We start from the raw sequence: 22,069 nt of genomic DNA, 5'->3' as shown, positions 1-22,069 counted from the left end.
TGGAATGCTTGATGGTGATAATAACTGATGTAAATTCTGTAGCTAGAGAAGAAATATTTGTACAACTAGAATGAAGTTTTCTACATTTCTAGAATCAACTTATGGCAAACCTTTTCATTCCCTAATCTGGTCAGAAACATAGTTTAGATTAAATAGGGGTAAATGAAATCAAATGTTCTCCATTTCCATTTTCCCATCTTCTATTAAGCTGCATTCTGTGAGTAATAGGTCGGTGCCATCCTTTGTTTCCTGCAACTCCCTGTGTGTGAAACTGTAACCTGAATCTGGCCATATGCAGACATGATGTACCTCATAAGGACTTGTTGTGACCATGATCATTCAAGCTTCCTCCATTCCAGAAAGCAAATCGATTTCTATTTAAATGTAAAATAAGGAGGAAGAAGATTACTGACAGCAGTGTCAGAGGTCAAAGGCATTTACTCTCCTCTCCAGTTATTCGCCTGCATTCTGTCTTCTCTTTGAAGCATATGAAGCGTTCATTCTTTGTTGTAGCTGCCTTTCAATCAAGTTTTCTCCTCTGAATGAAGAATAAGACCACTGCTGAAGAACCTCTTACCATACAAATGTGCACTTGCAACAGAGAGACACAAGTACATGTGTGTTAGCTAACATCTTAACTATTTATTATTTTCACCACTTTGGACCCCAATAACCTCAACAAGTTCCGATTCATCAAGTTAAATTTCTTTGGATGTACACCCACATTTTTTCACTTAGTTTTATAACCACCATGTTTTGTTTTGTTGGTGTTTTATGGCCCAACCACCAAGAGGCAAATGGCAACTCTGGAACAACTACAGAGATCCACAGCTCAACAGGTTTCAATAAGGCAACAACAGATTATGACACATCAATTCATATCACACTGTATATTTACTGTAGTTTCATGTACTGTTGTTGTATTCCATGAAATCTCAATATAATTAGAAATTGAAATCTGTGGTTGTCAAATGACAAAATATAACCTAACTTAACAGGAATGAATAATTCTACAAGTGGCTGTGTTCCCATATCAGAGTGAAAGTGGCTTCAGGCTGATTCAGTTCTAATCTCATTATGTTCTCATGTGTGCACACTGCAGAGCAAGCTGCTGAGATCTGGCAAAGCCACTCATTTTGTCAAGCGGAAGAAACGCCAAGTGGTATGACCTGTGTGTGTACAAATTTACTGCGTGGCTGTGTATTCAGCTGCGGTTGACCCTTGTGTCGTTGTGCTTCTGCTTCATTTCCTGGTAAGAAAAAGTAATTCTGGGCCTTAACCTCCTTATTAACATCTCTGTAGCCTGAATAATACATCCTGAGTATATCTGATGACTTCTGACTGGCCACATACCTTTTATCTTTCCTCATATAAATGGGAATAATGGTTCTATTTTCATTTTATTCTCAGTATGTACTTAGACGGGCAATGTGCTCTTAGTCTGACAAATGAAATGTGTTGTTCCCTCTTGGAAAATCTAATTTAAACAGCAGCTTTTGTTAATTTTTCAGTTTTAGCCATTACTAATAGATTGATAACTGATTGCAGATGGTGGTCTGATGTTTTTTTGTTAGCATTAAACCAGACTCAGTGCCACCAGCAACACTTTTTTCTCTGTGTAAGCAACAGAGTTCTCCCTTGCTGACCATTATCACGTCATGTGGTGTCATAAAGCAAACCGACAAAGTGGACCGATATGTCAGGGCTAAAGCACAAAAGGAATATGCGAAGCTAGTATTTGCCACAGTTCCCACAGGTACTTTATACCTGTGGGAGCACAAGCATAATTGTGAGGTGGTATTAGAGTATTTTCTATCTTGGGCTCTGTAATGGAATGGTTTACAGTGCATCAACTTCATCAGATTTTTGTTGCTTTCCTTCTGCCTAGCTTTTAGGTGGAAGAATCTGCTGACAGGGCCGGTATTAAGGATGTACTCCACAGCCATCCTGTTGGTCACAGCAAACATTCAAACATTTACATGAGACTAAAGCTGATTTTCTTGTCTTGCATGAAAAAGGTGTGGAACTCAAATTACCTCTGAACACCAACCTCAAAGATGATGGTGGCAGCGCTAAAGGGGCAGTATTATGTATTTTCCTGGCCAATTTATAGTACCATCAAGTAACTGTTATCCTCAGTTCTTATAAAAATTAATTACTGAATCACAACTGCTTGTCTAGTGCAGGTCTTTCACTAATAAACCAGACAAACTGCCACTGGCATCATGTTTCCCTCTAAGGGACAAAGTTTTTCCATCATCAGATTATTGCTTCATACAGTCACGTACAGCAGAGGAGTGGTGAGGTGTAGACGCTTCCTCTGCTGTTGTGTTATGGATGAGGGGCAATGTCACAAAACCTCAACAGAGCCAGCCAAAAGCAACTGTACAGCAGACAAAGCAACTGCAGGCATGTGCAGACATGAGGACATCATATTTTCATGAAGATATTTATCTGCTTGTCTATCAAGCTATAAGTGCAGCTCAAAAGTATTTGAATATCATGAAAAAGTTGAATATTTTTGGCAATAACTTCGGAAAGTGTACATATAGATTCATTACAGAGTGAAATATTGCAATATTTTCTTATAATTTGGTTGATCATAGCCATGATGAAAACCTCTTATTCAGTTTTTTATAACATTAAAATGTTACACAAGAATAATAAGAAAATTAAACACACATACCAGGCATTTCTGTCTTTCAGCATTGTGACATTTCTCAAATATAAACACTTTTGGTAAATCTTAAGTCAGCTAAACAAGAGAAGATTTTATTGATTTAACCTCAGACAGGAAAACGGTGTGTCTTTTTATTTGGAGCATTTAAACTTCTGGTTTCAGTTGTACTTCTGTTATTCATACAACAGAAGCTGCGGTATTCCCTCAGTATTCACTGATTTAGATGTACCTTTGGCCTGCTGTCTGGTCTGCAAAGAGATAAACTCTGGATGAGAAGTGAACTGTCTGAATGTAAACCAGGAGTTGCATTTACTTGTGAAATGAAGACACCATGTAGTAGTTACCCTTCAGGATCCCTAGCAGAACAGCTAGTGGTCTTGTCTCTTAACCACAGCCTCGGCCCCTCTCTCAGTCTTTGTTCTTCCCTCATCTTTCTCGGTTTTTAGCACACGGTGACAGTTAGTATACCGGGGTATTAAGGGTGTCATTAAACTTTCATTAAAACACCATCATCATTAGAGAGGGATTACTTATTCTTTGGATCCACCATTTGATTGGTTTGGGGACATCAAACCACAGCCAGTCTTTTATAACAACAGTGATGAAAACCCACAAACAGCACCTGTTGGCTCTGCATCCTTAATTTTTTTATATTTTTGGGTTTCTTTCTGTGAGCAAGAGAATATTAAGTGCAGGTACAGAATACCTAGAATTGCCAATATTGTTGTGTACCATTTTGAATATCCAGGCTTGCCATTTACAGGCATATATAATGTTATTAGAATTTTAGCTCAAAATATTTGCATCATGCATTTTAGTTTTAACAATTTATATACAATTTGGAGTGTGGTCATTTATTTGCTCATGCCTATCCTTGATGATGGTGAGAAGGGTTTTTCATGGTACTGCATTGCAAATTTTGTTTTTGTCACACTTAAATGTTTCAGATCATCAAATGTCAATCTCAACAATAATAACCTGAGTCAATACACTGTACAGTCTTCAAATAACAATGTCATTGAGAGAAAAGCTATCCAAACCAAAGTAGCCAAATGACAAAAAGTGAATTCCCTCCAGGCCACTTATCTGATGACAAACCTCTGGTATACATATCGTTTCTTGACTTTTAGATTAACTTAGACTTCGTTTAAAGTCTGTATAAATGTGCGAACTGACAATAATAGCTCCAAATATGCTCCGAGAACATAATAGAATGTACTTGGACAGAAACATACATAGAACCACTTTGTACATGAGTACGTTTATAAAGAAATAAATAGTTTGGTTGAACATTATTGCAACAATATTGGTGACCAAGAGACAAAAAACTGTTTTGGAAAGATTTTTAATTGACTGAAGGTGAAGACAGGAGAACATTGCGCTACCATAATGTAAACAATGTGGAAATAACTGAAAACAATCCTCTCTGAAACCTTTCAGGAGGAGGTTCAGGTCACCACTGAACAAACCACAGTATATTAATCTACTAAAAAAAAACAAACATGAATGTTTGCATTGACTTCATCAGACTGTAAGGAGAAGGTTGCAGGAAAGAAAGGATTTTTTTCCAGATTGGGTCTTTTTTGTCTCTCTCTGTGTGTGTGTGCGTGTGTGTGTGTGATGTAGTGATGTGGCTCCTGCTGAGCTTATTAGCTGTAATGCGTTTCTTTCCTTTGCTTTGATCATTGAGATGCTTTCAAGGATTGCATTAGTTTCATGTCAATTTTTTGTTTCTTTATCCTCTGTCATATTATAGTTTTCTCTAGAATTATGCACAATTTTGTCAACTGTGTATGACATTAGGATTTTCTTTTAGACTTTTTAGACATCAGTGTTGGGTTTCATTATTTAATGGCTCTGATGTCTTATTGTAAGCAGGCCTTTTGCTATGCATCGTACCATTGTAGGAATGTCATGTAAGCTGAATTAAAACATAAGAATAAATTCATTTATTCTGGTGAAAATGGTTCTCACCAGAATAAATGAAGATCAACAGATTCATAAAGATGTATTTCTAAAACATCTGGTTGTTGATCATGTGACTCATTTAGTGCCAAAAAACTGTTTCCCTCCCAGTTTTGCAAAATAAACCAAAAACCTTTGAATCAAAAAACATGTTTTTCAAAATTGGTGTATTTGCATTTAGCAAATTTATTTTCAAAATGTCAAATTGTGTAGTTATACGGTCAATGGAAATGCAGCTATTGTTGGAGTTAATGTCAGAGCCACAGGGAAGGCTTCCAACAGCCAGACATCCTCCTGCTCAACAGTGCTGATTTCTAAGTGATCACATAAAATGACTTTTTCAGGTTGGTGTTACAGAAAAGCCTAAGCTCACTCCATGACTGCTGTAGTTGTGGTAATTAAAATCGCAGAATGCTTACAGTGTTGTTTGATCACCAATCTGTACGGCGACATGCCACAGAAGACTTCATTTTACTTGTCAAAAGCTTTGGAGTAGTAGCTGAAGGCCATGACGAGATCCTGGAGTTGATCCTTACATTTATCCAGATGATGAAAAAGTGTAAGAATTACTTAAGTTGTGCTTTGGTCCTTTTTTAACTGACAAATTTCCTCATGCCCCAAACAAATGACAGACTAAAAGCCTCATCTAATAACTATTGACACATGTTGTATCGCCAAGTCAAAGCTTTTTATTATTATTCCGTCCTTTATGCACCAAGCATAGTGCAGGGGTAAAGTGGAGTTTTGTGTCTTCCACAAGGTCACTTTGATAAATGATGTGGAGAAGCCAGGGATTGAACTACTGGCCTTCCAATTGGTCCATGAACACTCTGTCTTCTTAGCCACAGCTGCTGTATCAGCTGTGTCTTTTGGCCAGGTGGCTGGACATATGTTCCTGTAAATGCTGCTTAGTTCATATTTGTCACATTTAATGTCAATCCAATGACAACAAAAGCTCATTATATGCTTCTTAACCCATTTTCACTTTTCAAGAAAATCCTTTTTTTATTATTTATTTTGTTTACAAAAAATAAAAATCTATTTGAATTCTGTGTTTTAAAAAAATAGTAAATATATGAAATAAAATAGTCATGGGATTGACGTCATTGTGCTTAAGAAATTTCAAGTCTTGTACAGACTACATGTGATCAAACCTTTGAAAAGATGTTTATGTTTTTAAAGTTTTACCACATATTTGACTTCCTGAAAAGAACGGCATCTATTATTAAAAATCTTCCAACATTATGTTATTATGTTTAAAGTAGTGAAACAAAAATACATTTGATTTTAAATATAAAGAGAAAACAGCTATATCTATTCCAGTTTTCTACATTACATAATAAAGCTCCAATAGCTTGACTGTATAATGAAAGCTTTTACAGTTGTCACCCCATGTCCACATAGTATCATCCTCCTTTTTGTTATATTTGGACATAAATTATTAGAATGATGTCAGTTATTGGCAAAAACAAAACATAAGTCGGAACATTGCCAATTAAACACAGACATCAGTTGGGGAAAGCTTGCGGTTACTTTCAGTTCCTTAAAGGCTTCTTGACAGTTTTTCATCTAAGTAGTTGGCTGATTTCTGTTTCCCCTCTACATCATAGTAACAGCAGATGTCTTGCCTCTGTGAATATGTCAAGATGTCAGTGCCCTGCACATACACACACACCCACCTACACACAAAGAAAAATTGTACTTTAGAGCCAGTCTGTCAATCCAGGTATCAGTCAATATCAGTGTCCAGTAATGGAAAGGCTGATTTACAGAGCGTAGATGCTGCCCAACTATTGATTTGTTGAGTTTTCGCTTTTCTGAACATTCAGAGGATGGAGAAAAGAGGAGAAGGGCTGTAGAGCGGTTAATTCCAGGAGAAAAATGAGAAGCATTATAGAAAAATGCTTCAAATATGGTGAGAAAAGAAATAAGGATTGGAACAAGCTCTTTCATGTTGTTACATGAGCTTAAGACAATTTGTTTTGTCAGACTGGATTTTTATCAGCTATACATTCATTGGAACCCAATGGATCACCAAGGCTGTTAGAGATGACCAAACTAAAGGCTCTCCTATATTTTATACTTCATCCGAATTAGAAATAGTCTTGAGTATGTGTTAAAAAAATGCTGCAGGCTTTACATCGGGGTGCAGAGAACCCTGCACCCTGATGTAAAGCATTTCAATAAAATGTAGCATGTTTCCTCAAAAACCTGGGTTTTAAATAAATCTGTGCCTTTTTTTTAAGTTTCATCCATCCGTCCAGCTGTCTGTGCAACCATCCATCCATCCATCCATCCATCCATCCATCCATCCATCCATCCATCCATCCATCCATCCATCGATCCATCACTCCCGCCCTGGTTTAGATATGAGAATGCAATAAACTAACATGAATGATTTAGAGTGTACCCAGAATGTGATATTGTATCTAATCATGTTACAGCTACATTCTGTGGGGTGAATCCGGATCCAGTTTTTGATAGCATTTAAACCTTTCTCAGATTTTATGCCCATCTTCTACCTTAAGTGGCTTGACCTATTGTAGTGCAACCATTATGCCCCAAATCATTCATATTCATGGGAGAGTTAGGTTTAAAATAATTTTTTGATCTCACCATCATGTTTATACTCAGCTTGCCAACTTTCAGAAGTTAAAGTAAGGGACGCCAACCCCGGCCCATTTGAGCCTTCCCTACTCAAATGGGGTGGGATGTCTGCTGCAGTGACAGACAATATTTTATGTCAGTGTTTTTTGTTAAAAGCAGGAACTGAATCATTGGAAGTCAAAATTGGAAATCAAAGAAAGAAGTGCTGATTTTCATTTAGAACAAGCACATGCTAGCAGCAGGCACGATGGAGAAATATTTTGAAACTCATACCCCGTCATCATGGAAACCACACAAACAGGTTCATATGATGCTGCTTTTAAGTTGAAGGCTGTCGATCTGGCAGTACAGATCGATAACTGCTGCATGTAAGCTCGTCATGAACTAATCTATGGTTTAGCGGAGACGCAGGGCTGCGTCCTTAATAGCAGATTTATTGTGGAAAACCGAGAGCGGAGGTGATACCAGCAGCTTATAGCCCGGTGCGGCTTCCAGTTGTTTTAAAAAATTTTGTGGGTGCGACTTATAATGAGATGAGCTCTATTGTCCGGAAAATACCTTTGTCCAATTTTGACGTTTATTGAACATCCAGAAATCACAGCGGCTGTAACAAACGTAAACAAAGGTAAAATAACTTGAACAGGTGAACAACACAAAACCACTCGTAGCTTTTTACTCTCTCTCTTTGTTGTTTAAGCACACGCGTTGCCGTGGCAAATGCTGGAGTTGTTTGGAGAAACAACTTCTTGACTAAACAAAATAAATTTCAATGAATAAATAAACAATTTTTGACAAACTCCACATCTATAATACTGTTAAAATAAAACCCTGTTACAATTACACACAGATGGATGTTTGAAAGCCTTTATTTCGATGAGTATTGTAGTTCGGTTTGATTTGGGGCCAAAATTGCAACATTTACTACATTTTCAGCAGTAATTAAAGACAGGTAATTAAAGTGCAGAAATATTGCTTATGAAATATTGTAGAGTTTTCAATCATTCCCAAAGAGAAAACTGACCTGGCCGGGGAAGATTTATTTGTGGCTGACCTCACAGCAAAAGCCTTTGCTGAACTGACAGAGCAAGTTTTCACTTCATCAATTTCATCTCTGGCTTTGCCACAGAAGTCTCCACTAAAAGGCACATACACCAGTGTGTTTGAATTACTAAGTTCCCCAGATAGGAAATTTATCTCAAGAGGCAGAGAGAGTCAACAAAGATGTCACAGCCGTCGACTTGTCCAAAAGATCACCTCTGAATTGTAGGCCTTCCGTTGTTTTTGAGGTCAACTGTTCCCCGGATGGAGAAGTTCAATTACCAGATAGGAACATTTGTGAAACCCCAACCAGTGGTGTGTTGCTCCCTGTTCTCAAAGACAAGACTGAAAAAAGTGTTTGGCATTCACCCAACTATTTTTCAATCTGAAAATGTACAGGAACTCTCCGCTGTTTTTTCCAACCGGGTCAGTTTTGTTTTTGGGAACAAGGGAACAATTGTTCCCAAAATCTTGTGACGTCATTGCCAAATCAGTATTTGTGGTTTCACAGTCTACTGCCTCTTTTTCAAAGCAAACTTCCCCTAAGCAAACTCCGTTGCTATGGAAACAATGAGATCCAATCTGCATGACTCCGACTAGATATGAAATAATTAGTAAATATTTAAATAATAAGTATCTAAATTGTTTATTTATTTGACATAAAGAAATTAACAATAGATTTTTCTATGATTGAATTGTTGCATTTGTGGTTTTCCATTCATATTTTAGGCTTTTGATCTAAAGCAAGTAATGGTCAATTTTCAAATGGTTACTTATTGAACCTGGTCCAGTTCTCATTTGCATTCTTCCTGAGTCTTTCTACGTGCCTCAGCACGCACTCTTCTTCTCCTCTCTAAGTCTTCTCATCTCTTTCGTTTCCCCTCTGCTCATCTTCTCTAAAGTTTTTCCTCTCTTGCCACTTCATCTGCTATTCACCCCTTGTCTTATCTACTCCTCTCCCCTCCATACCCTCATCTCTTCTCCTCCAGGACTTCTTTCTCTCCAATCTTCTCCAAATGTCTCCAGACTTGCGCTGTCATTTTTACTTCTGGCTGCCTTTCCTTTCTCAGTCTCTCACCCCTTTGCTTTCTCCCCTCCCTGTACACCCTCTTGTCATGTCCCCCATGTGGTTCATGGATTATTAATCATCTTGTGGGCTGGAGTGCTGCTGTGACACTTTCTAGAAGTGTGGCAGAAAGTCATCCACCATAAATTTGGTTCAAACAGTCCCCAAGGGATTTTCCATTGGATGGTGAACTTCTCCTCTCTGCTAAGGTTAGAACATTGATTCTTAACAAACTTAGAGCAAAATATATATCAACTGCAAGGGTAGCTGGGATAAAATGTGATGCATAATAACATACTTGAGTACACATAATAAAACTAGCTGAAGAAATTAGATATTTGGCAACACTGAACCTGTTTTACTGAATTATTACTGGCTGTAGATTATCTGGCAGTTGGCAAGAAAATACAACAAAACACTATTTAACACATTTCTGTGAATTTGCCTACACAATTTTCTTTCAGATATAAACTTCTCTACAGATTGGAGCCAGTAAAGGTCGCATGTAAGCAACATATGTATTGTTTATAATGATATTGAATGCAAGCTAGATTTTATAAAAATGTTAAATTAGTGTGAGGGTTGGAAGGTCTTTCTGCATTGAGTTTCCATTTTCTTCCTGTGAACACATCAGTTCTCTTCATGTGCTTTTGAAAATAATGTCTAATTGAAAATTCTTATTGAACTTGTTTGTGGAGAGGTTAGAACAGCTGACTTCATCACATGTGATAGAAAAGTGTTTGACTAGTTTTTGGTGAACTGTGTTGCAGTTATTAAGGTGAGTAGTAACTCATTTACTCATTTACTCAGTTTACTTGGGGAAAAAATTGTGACCATGTTCATTTGTTGAGCTGATGAATTGTTGGAGAAATGTTACATATCATTTTTGAGCATGTATCGCAATTTTGTCTTTGAAAAACTTTGTGCATTTGTTTTAATTAAGGACGAGAGTTTCTTTTGAAGAATGAAGCCGGGTGGTATACGCTCAAACAAGGACCAGATACTGATAGATGCATCACTGATGTAGCATATATTTGTCTAAACCAATGAGTCACAGCTGTTCTTATAAATTGGCACCCACAAAAATATTCATTCCCCTCTACTGGCATCTGGGCTGCTCTTTGGAATAATTTAAAATCCTAAAATTTTTAATTACTATTAGCAATTTGTTGTTGTAATGTAAAAAAAGGTGAAAAATCTAAAGGAGTATGAACATTTTTGCAATACACTATAAAAATTTGCACCAATCTAAACTATTTCTCTAAATCTTCACCCATCTGTCTTCCACTCAACTTTTAACAACTGTTAAAATTGTGCCATTACTTATGCCGTGGCCATTTATGTAAAAGTTTTGTAGTTTATAATTTCTACCAATTTTGTTTTGTTCTTTGGGTAGTTTGAATATATTTAAGTTAATTTAGAATTAAAATGTGTAATTAATTTTTATATTTGGAATTGTTTAATTTACGTTGCTAATTGTTAGACCCTCCCACCAATTTGAGTAATTAAGAACACACCGGGTGCTTGGTGCTGGGAGGATTGTTTGGTGGATGTCTGGTGTGGATGGGAGGTTTTGGTAGAATGATTTTTTTGAACACTTGAACACTTATTTACACTTATTTACACTTGTTTTGTTTACACCTTCAAACATTAAATTGAGATTATTTTTCATTTCAACTAAGTTACAAGACCTTTATTTCTACTTTTACAATAAATGAATCAAGTCAAAGTGCGTACAAATCCCAAACCACCTGTTACCACCCACAGCCTTTATTGGAGTTTTTATTTTGCTTTTTTGGAACGAAAGGCTGCAACAACTTAGTTCCTATATGTACATAGTTGTTCTGCTACTTGATCTGCTCTTCTTCTACTACATGCTGCAGAGGGACATAATGTCCCTAATATTGTAATTCTACTGAAGCTAAAGAAAACCCTGTTTAAAAATAACTCTGTAGGCTTCAAACTCTCAGTTCGGGTCCGTCACAACGTGACGGAACAGAACACATTACAGCTCATACTCTGCTCTTATCAACACATTTCCATGAATTTAATCGCCTTGGTAATAATATTTCTGCTTAAACAGGATCAGTTAGAGATGAGGATACATGCAAAATGAACACTGAAGAGGAGCTTAATTAAAAAGAAGAGCTAAGTGTCTCTTCAATCCATCTGAGCTTGTCCCTATTTGAAGCAGTCCAGTAGAATAAGTCGCCTGAGGTCCAATCCCAGCCTGGGGAGTTTTTCTGCCCATACATATGTAGGTTCTCTCTGGGTACTCCAGATTCCTCCAAAAACATGACTGTTAAGTTGATGGTTCTCTTTAACCATAAAACAAGCAGGAATGGAAAATAAGATAAAAACAAAGGATGTTGCTACTAATAATTTTAGACCCTTAGAAAATATATCTATTCAATATGTTGATTCTATGAGTTGTATGGCTATATATATATATATATATATATATATATATATATATATATATATATATATATATATATATATATATATAGTGCAGTGCAGTGCAGTGCAAAGGTTTTCAGTGCCCCAGAAAACCTTTGAAAATTTTCAACAATAAATTACTATTATAGATCCAATTATTGTAGCTTTTTCTATATATCAAAATATTGTAACAGAGATATTATGGTTTTCTCAGTGTTGTAATCTTATCCATTGTAGTGACAATTGTGAACAGAGGCTGTTTCATTTCAGGCCCTTTATTCTTCTTGTTCAGTATTTATTTAATTTATATAAAAAAGACTTAAGGCATCAACTGTACTTAAAAAAACTGTTAAAATCAAGAAGGACTGAGTATATTTTGTTTTATTGAACAGCATCAAATGCCATCATGTCAGTGATTTTCAAACATTTCCTATATCACAATGCAGTGTAAGATTTTTAATTTAATACAATTTATAAACTACATTACATAAAATGTAATTTTGTTGGTTTGCAGAAAGATCCAAAAGAGAGTCTTTAATTGCCTTTTTTCTTTTTCTTGCTTGTCTTTTGTTTTGTTTTTCTGCTAGCTGGGTCTGGAGGGAGTCTCACATCCCTGCTGGTTCAGCCCATCTCCGCCTTCCTTGCCAAGACTTTATTGTCACCACCATCAGTGGAACAGGGAGCAGATGCCTGCACTCTTTTATCCATGCCTCCCAACACAGGTAAGCACAACAAATCATTTGCAGAGCTGCTGATGGAATCGCATTAACTGTAGCAACTTTTAACTTTGTCTGTCTTTCATTGGGCCTCATCAGAGAGCTGCTCAGCTTTGCTATCTGTTTGTAAAACACAAATCAAATTATTCTATAAGTTGTGTGACTTCAACAGATCAATAGTGATATTAGTTTATATTCATGGATTATGTTACCTTTAGCCTGAATAAATTAAAGGAAATGCAAAGTTGAATTTGACCCCATCTGGTTTAGATGATTTAGTACATTACATAATATCCAAGTCTTTTATATTTATATAATGTGACCTTTGGAGAAAAATTGTGATGATTCCAAACATTAAAACGGTTCAAACTATGACCTTTTTAGATTATTAGCTTGTTTTAAATGTTAGTCCAAATCTTTCAAACTAAGAGCTGCTCAAAAAATCAGATCTAAGAACTGTGCCCGGTGTAAACTTCAACATTTCAAATATATAAGTTGTTCAATCTATATATTTGGTGTATATTCATTCTTCAAACTTCAACATTTCAAATAACAGTTTTAATGAGGGTGCTCCAACTATTACTGCAAATGAAGTCTCAGATCAGGTGTTGTACTCGCCTACAGCTTGCTTGGTGAGTACACATATTTATTTAGAGCACGGCTGTAAGATGGAAATTGCTTTGGTCAGCTCTGAGTGCAGCTGCAGGATAATGAATTAGGGAAGTCGCTCTAATTTGGGCCATAGACAGGACTTTGGGTTGAGTCCATTGGGCATGATGTTCTTAGGTACCCTGGTCACAAGGTGCTCATAGATTACATGTCAGTAGATGCTAGCATCTTCTCTGCATATATTTATATAGAAGCTATATAGAAGCTATTTTGGCTGTTCTCCTTGTTTTAAACATGAATCCAGTTTTTTCAATATACTCAAAATTAGGATCAACCTTCCATTCTCTACAAGGCTCATATGCAACATAAAGACTTTTGTGCATCTCAACTGATATCCCAGCTTGAAATAATAAACTAAAACTGCTACGTCTTGGCAAAAATATATAAAATTATCATTTCAGTTGTAATATTGTAGGCTAAGATTTTTTTTTATGTTTTGAAAGAAGTCCCCTCTTCTTTATGTTGGCAGATTTCCACAGGAGTTTAAAAAAACAAAACTTATCAGTATCAATAATACAGTCACCTCCACTGCTCCTCTGATCCGTCCCTCTGTCTTCCACTCAGGCGTTTTTCCACCATCATCTCCTGTTGACAGCATGTTCCCTCATTTCTTGTGTGTACACTCCATCCATTTTCATTTATTCCCCAATAAATCCAAGCAGCTGGCCAGTGGCTGGAAAACAGGATGCTGTCCTTCTCCTCTGGTGCTCAGATATTAGCTACACACACACGTGTGCAGTTATTTGTCGCTGTTGTGCTTCAGTGCTGTCTTAAGGAGTCACTCAGCAAATAAGTGACACATTCAATATTGACAAAAGTATTGATCTTATAGTGCAGAAGTTGTTTCATGTGTTTGCTGCACTCTGTGTGGTTTTCTGTTGGAAACAAGTCAGTATCTCTGGTCTGAAAGGACAGCTGGTGTCCAGTGTCCTGATGTTGGATGTTATGCCTATTCTAACGATGTTTCTGCTGGTTATGGACTGAACAGTTTGAAGTATCGCAAATGTGTTCACAATGTGGACCGACCCTAACCCACACTGAATGAACCTGCTGGGTCGGCTCCTTCTACAACATCAAATGAGTGAAACTGGTAGATGAACTACGAGGGACAGAGACTGAGTGGAAGACGAAGCCAAAGAGTGAGAGAGACGTATTTTGTCTCCAATCAATTAGCTGCACCCATAACCACACCAGGGATCCCACTATCATTTGTTTCCATCTGCTTGCCTCTTTTCAATTTTCTTTGCTTTCTAGACAAGTCTCTTTTTACACTTTTTTTTCTTTTTTAATTCTAGTTCAATTAAAGGTGGCTGCATTGCCTGGTCCTTGTTTAATTGCTCTTTGGAGACCAGCGAGATGACTTGGGGAGCCTCGGGATTCTTGTTCCTCTGTAGTTGCTGTGTTTTGTGTCCATATGCACCATGCCTCACAAAAGTCCGCTTACTGCATTTTTCACTGTTTGTGTCATCGGAGCCACAAACATCAATGTACTTGAAATGTAATCAGATTCAAATTTACCTTATTCCCTTAAAATAATGTGTGATGAAAACCTGACATCTCACTTCATCCTGACCACACCAACCCTGCTAACATGGTGGTGGCAGCATCATGCTGTCAGGATGCTTTCATTTGCAAGGGTCAGGAAAGGCAGACCGAGTTGATGGAGCTAAACATGGAGCAATCCTGGAGGAAAACCTGTTAGAGGCTGCAGAAAACTTTAAACAGAATGGAGGTTCACTTTCCAGCAGGACAATAACTTTAAACATCCGGCTAGACATGTCCAGAAGAAATATTCATAGGGGTGGCCTGACCAGAACAGTAAAACATTGAAGGTGGCGCAAAAAAGCTTTTCTACGCTTCCTGGGCATCTCTGTGTCCAAATAGAGATATCACATAAACTGACAAATCGCCTCCTGTCTGAACATAGCAGAAACTTGTCTGCAAAGATGTCTGCTCTGCAAGAAAGAGTCACCTGCAGAAACTCTCCTGACCCCAGAGGAGGCTTCCTATTTACTGCTTCCTGCTTCCTGCTCCAACAGGAGAGAGGGGCAGCAGGGCTGGAAACATGAACATGGCAGTTTGGAGTCATCCACTGAAGCCGGCCATGGAAGAGCTAAATTGCCTTTTCCATTGGACAGTGTCCTGATGGAAAACATTCAGACACCAAAACCTGTTATTTTACTTGCAAGTCATTCATCATCACTAAGCTATTTATGCATTAGTTTATCCACTTTTAATAAACTAACATTACTATGTATACATAGTAATATTTTTGTTTGTTTCTTTGGTCATTTAATGTTCTGTTTTCATAATAGGAAAAGGGGGATTTATTTGATACAGTCATGTTTTCATAAAGAGCCTAGTTGTGAGAGCAAAGCTGCAGAACATGACGGTGAATGTTGGACTGTAGCATCAAGGCGAACTAAATCTGGTCATAGTAGAACTGTGTGACTGCAGTCAGGTGGAGCTTGTGTTTGAACATTGTCAGTCCTCCTGTCCCCACATTAACCTCCACCTTGATTTTAAACCTATATTATTAAATTACCTGATGATCTGTGGAAATGGCTGGTGTGAAATGATTTCCTGCTTCTGCTTTGTGAGCATGAATAATTTAACTCTCATCTTGCTTGGGCAGCTGCTTAACGGAGCCAGTTGGAGCTGATTGCTGAAACGTCAAAGCCACATATAAATATATATATATATATATTTTTTTTCTTCTGTATTGAAAAATAATGAAAAATATTTAACATTCCTCCACTATAGTACAGCTGATCCTGAACTGTCAATCTGAAAGGGAAAGTTACGACATTCCAGATTCTGTTGAGAAGGAACTAAGAGCTGTGGCCTTTTCTTGAATTGTTTTCTGGCAATATTTTAAATGCCACACTGTATTCAAATACATAATACCTAATGCACTATAGCAGTAGTTGTTGTTTTTTTACTGAAAATATGTTGTGTCATATAATATCTGACCTTTCATTTCAGAGTCCCACTTTGGTTCTTGGGGATTTATTCAAGTTTTTATGTTTTTATTCAATAATCTCCACTCCAGTCATTGTAAAACTACTAGCACCAGTTAGTTGGACCTCTGTTGAATTAGGTCAGTCCATTTAAGGGGTGTGATTTATTATACAATTATTATTTTTTGTTACATATTTTTAATTCTCATTATTTTTCAGAAACAGTTATTACTTTTATGTTAAATATTAAAGGGGTGTTTTTGTTGTGTTTGTTATTTTTAGGGTCAAAATATGCATAATGCTGTTGATCATGCTTGATTTATAAAAGCAATGAAAAGAGAAAAAACATCCAGTGGGGTAAATACTTTGTATAGGCACTTTATTTCCACCTTTGCCTGTTTGTGTTTGTTTGTATTGAGTCTGTCCACGTCCCTTCAAACTTTGGAGATTGAATAGTGAGATTAGATATACCATTATAACACAGTGAAATGTATGATTAGGAGAGTGTTTCTGTTTGGAAACTGTAATATTTTGAACTGTTGCAGTAGCTTTGAATAGTTTGTTCTTGTTGGTTTTAACAATTTCTTCAGCATTGTATAATTATCAGAATCGGCTTTCTTGGCCATGTTTGTGCAACAAATAAGGAACTTGACTTTGGTTTCACACTCTCAGGGAGTGTAGGTGTTATGGATAAATAAATGAAGTTGATCAATATATGTACACTCATTACTTTACAGTATTTATGTAAAGGAAAAAAAAGACAGATTAGTAAGACAGAGTATTCGAGCCAGGCTCAGTGATTTTTAAAACTTAACCTAAGTTTTAAGAGAATAAAGTTATACAACTAGAGAGTCATTATAATATGAGAATAAAGTCCTAATATTACCAGAATAAAGTCGAAATTACGCAAGGATTATATTACTGAAATAAAGTTGTAATAATATGAGAATAAAGTCATGATTGTACAAAATAGTCCATACCATAAAAAAAACAAAGTCATAACGTTACCAGAAAATATCCTGACTTTATTTTCGTAATAAGACTAATTTTTAGTCTGGCTCTGGAACTAGTTAAAATAGTCAAATATTTATTTCACAATGGTGTAGTTGACTGCTCAGGCTGTGAGGTGCTGGTTGTGCCCATCAGTTTGTGTCCAGGATGCTGAATAATGTCAGTGAAGACCAGCAGCTTCCTGAAGAAGATTATGCTTTTTAAGTGAAATATATATATTTTTTAATGGGTTAAAAATGTGTTTGTGATTAGTGCAGAGGTGCAAGAGATGTTCACCTCTGCTTGCAGCTTCAAGTCCTGGTTTTCTTTTTTACGTTTTTCAGAAGCATGCAGGCTGAACCTGAGTGACACAAAGAGTTCAGGGGGTACAAAAGAAGTAGCCACAGCAGAATAAAGTTTCCTGTTCTACCTGCCGCAGCAGCTGACTGACATAATCACACTATAGGTTATGGGGACCTAATTGGAATATGTTTCAAATCAGTAATTGCAGTACAGGAGATCATACTGTTACGTCTACTAAACCTGTTCTCGGTGGATTTCTGCAGGTCTTTGTTTCATTCGGTTCTTATTTTTTTCCTCTCCATCTTCCTCTTCCACGCCAAACGTGTCCCAAATTTCTGCACTGCTGCAGAGGGAGAATCGAGTGAAGCAGAGCAACTTAAAATGGCTTTATAAAAAGTACTCCCAGGCCCTTTAATTACACCCTTATTGATTGTGATGTGGAAGTTCCCCACTTTCAATGACTACTGTTTCTTAAATGTGCATTAAACATGCCCTGCAGAGGATGTCACTGGAATGCTTCTCAGTGATTAGAGTTTAGACGGCACAGACTGGAGGTAGTAGAAACAAAATAGATAAAACATATAGTTCTATATAAAATGTTCCAGTTCGGTTTATCTTTCCATTACTTAAACTAAAAAGGTAGAGCCAATATAATATACATAGCAAGTAGAAAAAACTCTGAAGCATATCTATGTCTTCCATTTGGCCCATTGAATGAAAGTTCACTCCAGATGTCGGCAACAACCCAGTGAATCCACACACCTTAAGAAATCTATGTAAATTAGTGCAAAGAGCGTCCAGAAAGTTTTCACAGTGCTTCATTTTGTCTACATTTTGTTAGTCGTATTCCAAGTTGTATTAAATTAATCCCATTCCCCAAAATTGCCACATAAATACCCCATTATAACAATGTGGGGAAAAAGTCTCTAAGTCTTATTTTTGAAGAACGATGGTGTTGACGGTGGTAGTTTGTCCAGTGATTGGTGGGTTGCCGGTTCAATCCCAGCTCTGTCTGTTTCAGTGGTTGTGTCCTTGAGCAAGATGCTTCACCTGCCTACCTGCTGGTGGTCAGAGGGCCGGGTGGTGCATGGCAGCCTGGCCTCTGTGGCTGTTGCTACAGTGTAGCAGCTTGACCCCCATCAGTATGTGAATGTCTGAAATTCCTCCAAATAACTGGTACTGTTTGTTTTCCCCCTGAAAACTGTGATGTACTCTGCCTGTGTATCTGTGCAGACCACCTTACCAAAAGGTGGTTTGTATAAATTTTTGCCTCGAATATATGTTGTGCTTTGGATGACCAGACATTTAAATTATTTCTGAGCCAACTGAATTCGTGGAAGGAACTGGACGAAGGCCATGTTTCTGTCTGAACGTACCTCGTAGGCATGAGGCCACAGATCCTTTTTATTATGTCCTGATATAATAAATCCTACAATTTAAGTGGTCATTCTTTTTTAACTGTGAATCTATAAAAGGTCATTTGCTACTTTAGTTCTTTTATCCTCGAAGCAGAAATAATAAGGAGCACTTAAAAAAAATTCTGCTTCTTCTTTTCATCACTTTGACTGCGTACAATTGGACGGGTCAAGTTCATCTACTTCTCACAGCACATAGATAAAATGGACCAGAAAACAGAGGCATAGACTGATAGCGAAAAGATGGTTAAAGCAGTGAAAGTACATTTTAAAATATGAGACTTTTGAGCTGAAGTCAAAAATCCAAACCTTTTTCTATATTCATAACAGACATACATTATTTCTGTCAAAGTATGTCCACAAGAAGTGCTCACTCTCAAGTGTGCAACTACTGCAGGAGCAAACTTTTCATTAAGAAAAATATTATTTATTCTGCACTGCAAGTCAACTTCAATCTGCTTTTATTTTTACAGCTAAAATAAGAAAAAGAAATGAATATTGGATTGCTAACGTATCCAGAAACAGCCTATTAGTGATAACAAAGAAGAATATTTGAATTTCTTTGAAACTCTCAGTAGCTAATCTCTAAGAAATAAATCAAAACTTTTGCATTTATAAATCAGATTCCATTTTACTCTGAAAAAAGTGTTGCTATCTGAGAAAACACAAAAAGTGCTCCTCAAAAATAAAATTGATATTTGGAATAAACTAAACAAAGGTTTCATCCATGGTATTTGGATCAACACTTTAGACACAATGTCTGTTTTAATTATTAGCTTTCAGATGCATGAGGTGAAATATATTTAATTTGAGAAAGAGCTTCTAAAACATTCTGGAGGCTGTCGGATTGGAGGCAGAAAACAAATCAAAGCAACTCAAAACGTTTAGCACTGAGATTAAAAACTTACTGTAAAGAAGATATTTGTTGTAATAAACTGTTTTATCTAAACCTTTCATAGCAGGAAAAATAACTACAACTTCTGCTGTTCCAGACTTGGCCAGGCATCTTTTATCTGCAGAAAATCTCCACCCTATAGTGAAGTAAACAGTTTTTGATTATTTCAAAGGCTGAACCAATAAAGCTACTTTCCTTTCATGGAACAGAAAGATGGCCATGTTGAGATAAGCTAGATGAGACTTTGTAGCCAGTACAGTCTACAGCGAGCCTTTAACACTGTCATCTTTAGCTGACACAAACTCACAATAATAACAGTATATCCAGCTCCAAAACACACATCTCTCTCCTCCTTACACTGTTGTGTTACCGACTCCTTGGTATGTTTTTCCATGTGAGTTGTCCTCATGCTGAAAACGTGACTTTGTGTAACGTGCTCACTGCGACGCAACAAGAGAGCAAATATATTGTTTGTTTTTTTATTTTTAAAGGAAAATTATAAAAATAGTCATGATAAGTAACTAATCTGATTGTTGGTTTCGAAAAAGTAACAATTAGATTACGTTTTGCTAAAAAAAAATGGTCAAATTAGATTTAGTGTTAGCTTCAGTGTTTGAAGCTAACAAAGAAGATGCTATGAAAATCACTAGTTATATTTCTGTCCAGTTGTCATGCAAATTTTAAGCAAACTGTTAAAATGTCACAAAAAAATGCTAGTGAGGTGTGTTTCAATCTAACTATTTTGAAGTAGACGTGTGTGGATCAACCATTTCATAATTTCATCTGATGAAGACGTTATGCATGGCTGTAATAAACTATATGTAGTGGTTGTAAACCAGCATGGACCATACTTTTCAGAAAAATGGAGAGTCATCCCCTCCAAGCTTGGAGGTTTGGACTGTTTTCAAAGTTATTTATAATTTTGCTGTTTCCATCTAACCTTTTCTAATGCAGCGCTTCAAAGTGTTGACGGGAACACAGCGTCTTCTCAGAAGTCGCAGGCAAATTGTTGCCTTCTGGTGACCTTCTCTTTCAACAGGACTTCAGATCTTCAGCCAGCACCTACATTTTTTTGTTTGGATGTTTTTCACACCTTTCTCACCCAAACATATTCATCTCTGGACCCATCTCCTTCCTGCACAGCAGAGTGGCTGAATAGACCCATGTTTATACTTGGACTGTTTAAACAGAAAGTGAAAGTGTCACAGTTAGCCAGCAGGAAATTGTACCCACAGAGCCAGACCCGTAGAGACACACCGTTCTTTTCCTGATGTCTTGGGCATTGTTACAACCCCCCACAAAACCAATAAGGGTCAGGTCTGGCACTGGGTGGAACACAAAAAGAAGGCCACCTAAACAGTTGGTGTCAATACCAAAACTATAATTTAATTTGCAGTTCAAGTAAAATGTCACTCACAGTAGACAACAAGCACAAGGAAGCTTTAAACTTCAGGGTCTCCAAGGCCAAAACAACAAACATAACATCCCACTCTTAATTGTAAAATAGAAACACTTTCTAGAAGAGAACTGAAAAAGAAAGTACAATACCTGAACTCCCTGACTAACCAAAAACAGGAGAAAACAGTTAAACAAAATGGCAGAGAACCCCTACCAGCTTCCACTGTGAAGAGAAACAAAACTTAAGTTATACACTTGATGCTTCACAAGAATGCTCACAGCAAAACCATACAAAGTCTCCACAAACAATCAGCTCACTGACAAGATCACATCAGATCAAGGCCCAAGGAAAAAAGGGATCTGACCTCTCCGGTTGAAGCTCTTTATGGGGTGGCTGACGAGCTCCAACACATTGCACCTGTGGCAGCCAGGTAAAGCTGAAACACAAAGAAAGAGCTCTCTCATGAAGAGAGCCCCTAGAGGTCAGTGACCGTAACAGGCATGTTTGGTCCTTTTTTCATAAGGACAGACTGAATCAGAGGAAGTCAAAAAGTCTCCATAGTTTCCACCAGGTTTTTCTTACTGTGACACTGTTAAATTTGGATGTCATGAATAAATGAAACAAATGGATGGCTGGGCCAGCTATATGTTTTTTTGTGAATACAGGTATGATACTATGTTTGATTTATTCTGCAAGAATCAGAGACACATTTTAGTGTCTTTAAATAACAAAATCTTCTCTGAAAGCTCTTACCCACAGAAACGGCCCCATCTGTAAACTCATTCATCATGAAGGGGAATCGCTATTTGACAAATCTCTCTCACGCTCTCTGCTTCTGTATGTCTGCAGACTGAATACGCATAAGGGCCACATGTTCCATCCCCTCTCTTTAGCTGTAGTCATTTGTGGCCATTGTCAAAAGTGATA

The 22,069-nt window shown here is 37.1% G+C and overlaps 1 protein-coding gene across 4 annotated transcripts in view; it reads left to right on the top strand.

Annotated features, from left to right (window-relative positions):
* naaladl2 (N-acetylated alpha-linked acidic dipeptidase like 2) overlaps positions 1-22,069 on the top strand; it is a 399,262-nt gene that overhangs the window by 233,089 nt on the left and 144,104 nt on the right. For all 4 annotated transcript variants that reach the window (XR_002753301.1, XM_023339997.1, XM_023339998.1 and 1 more), the window contains one exon: positions 12,383-12,517. Coding sequence is in view for 3 of the 4 variants with exons in the window: in XM_023339997.1 (XP_023195765.1) it covers positions 12,383-12,517 (135 nt within the window). In the remaining variant the exon portion in view is untranslated. The remainder of the gene's footprint in view (positions 1-12,382; positions 12,518-22,069) is intronic.

This window comes from Xiphophorus maculatus, chromosome 9 (assembly GCF_002775205.1).
Source record: "Xiphophorus maculatus strain JP 163 A chromosome 9, X_maculatus-5.0-male, whole genome shotgun sequence".
Taxonomy (NCBI): Eukaryota; Metazoa; Chordata; class Actinopteri; order Cyprinodontiformes; family Poeciliidae; genus Xiphophorus; species Xiphophorus maculatus.
The sequence above is the reverse complement of the archived record's forward strand: the minus strand, read 5'-3'. Positions and strand labels throughout refer to the sequence as shown.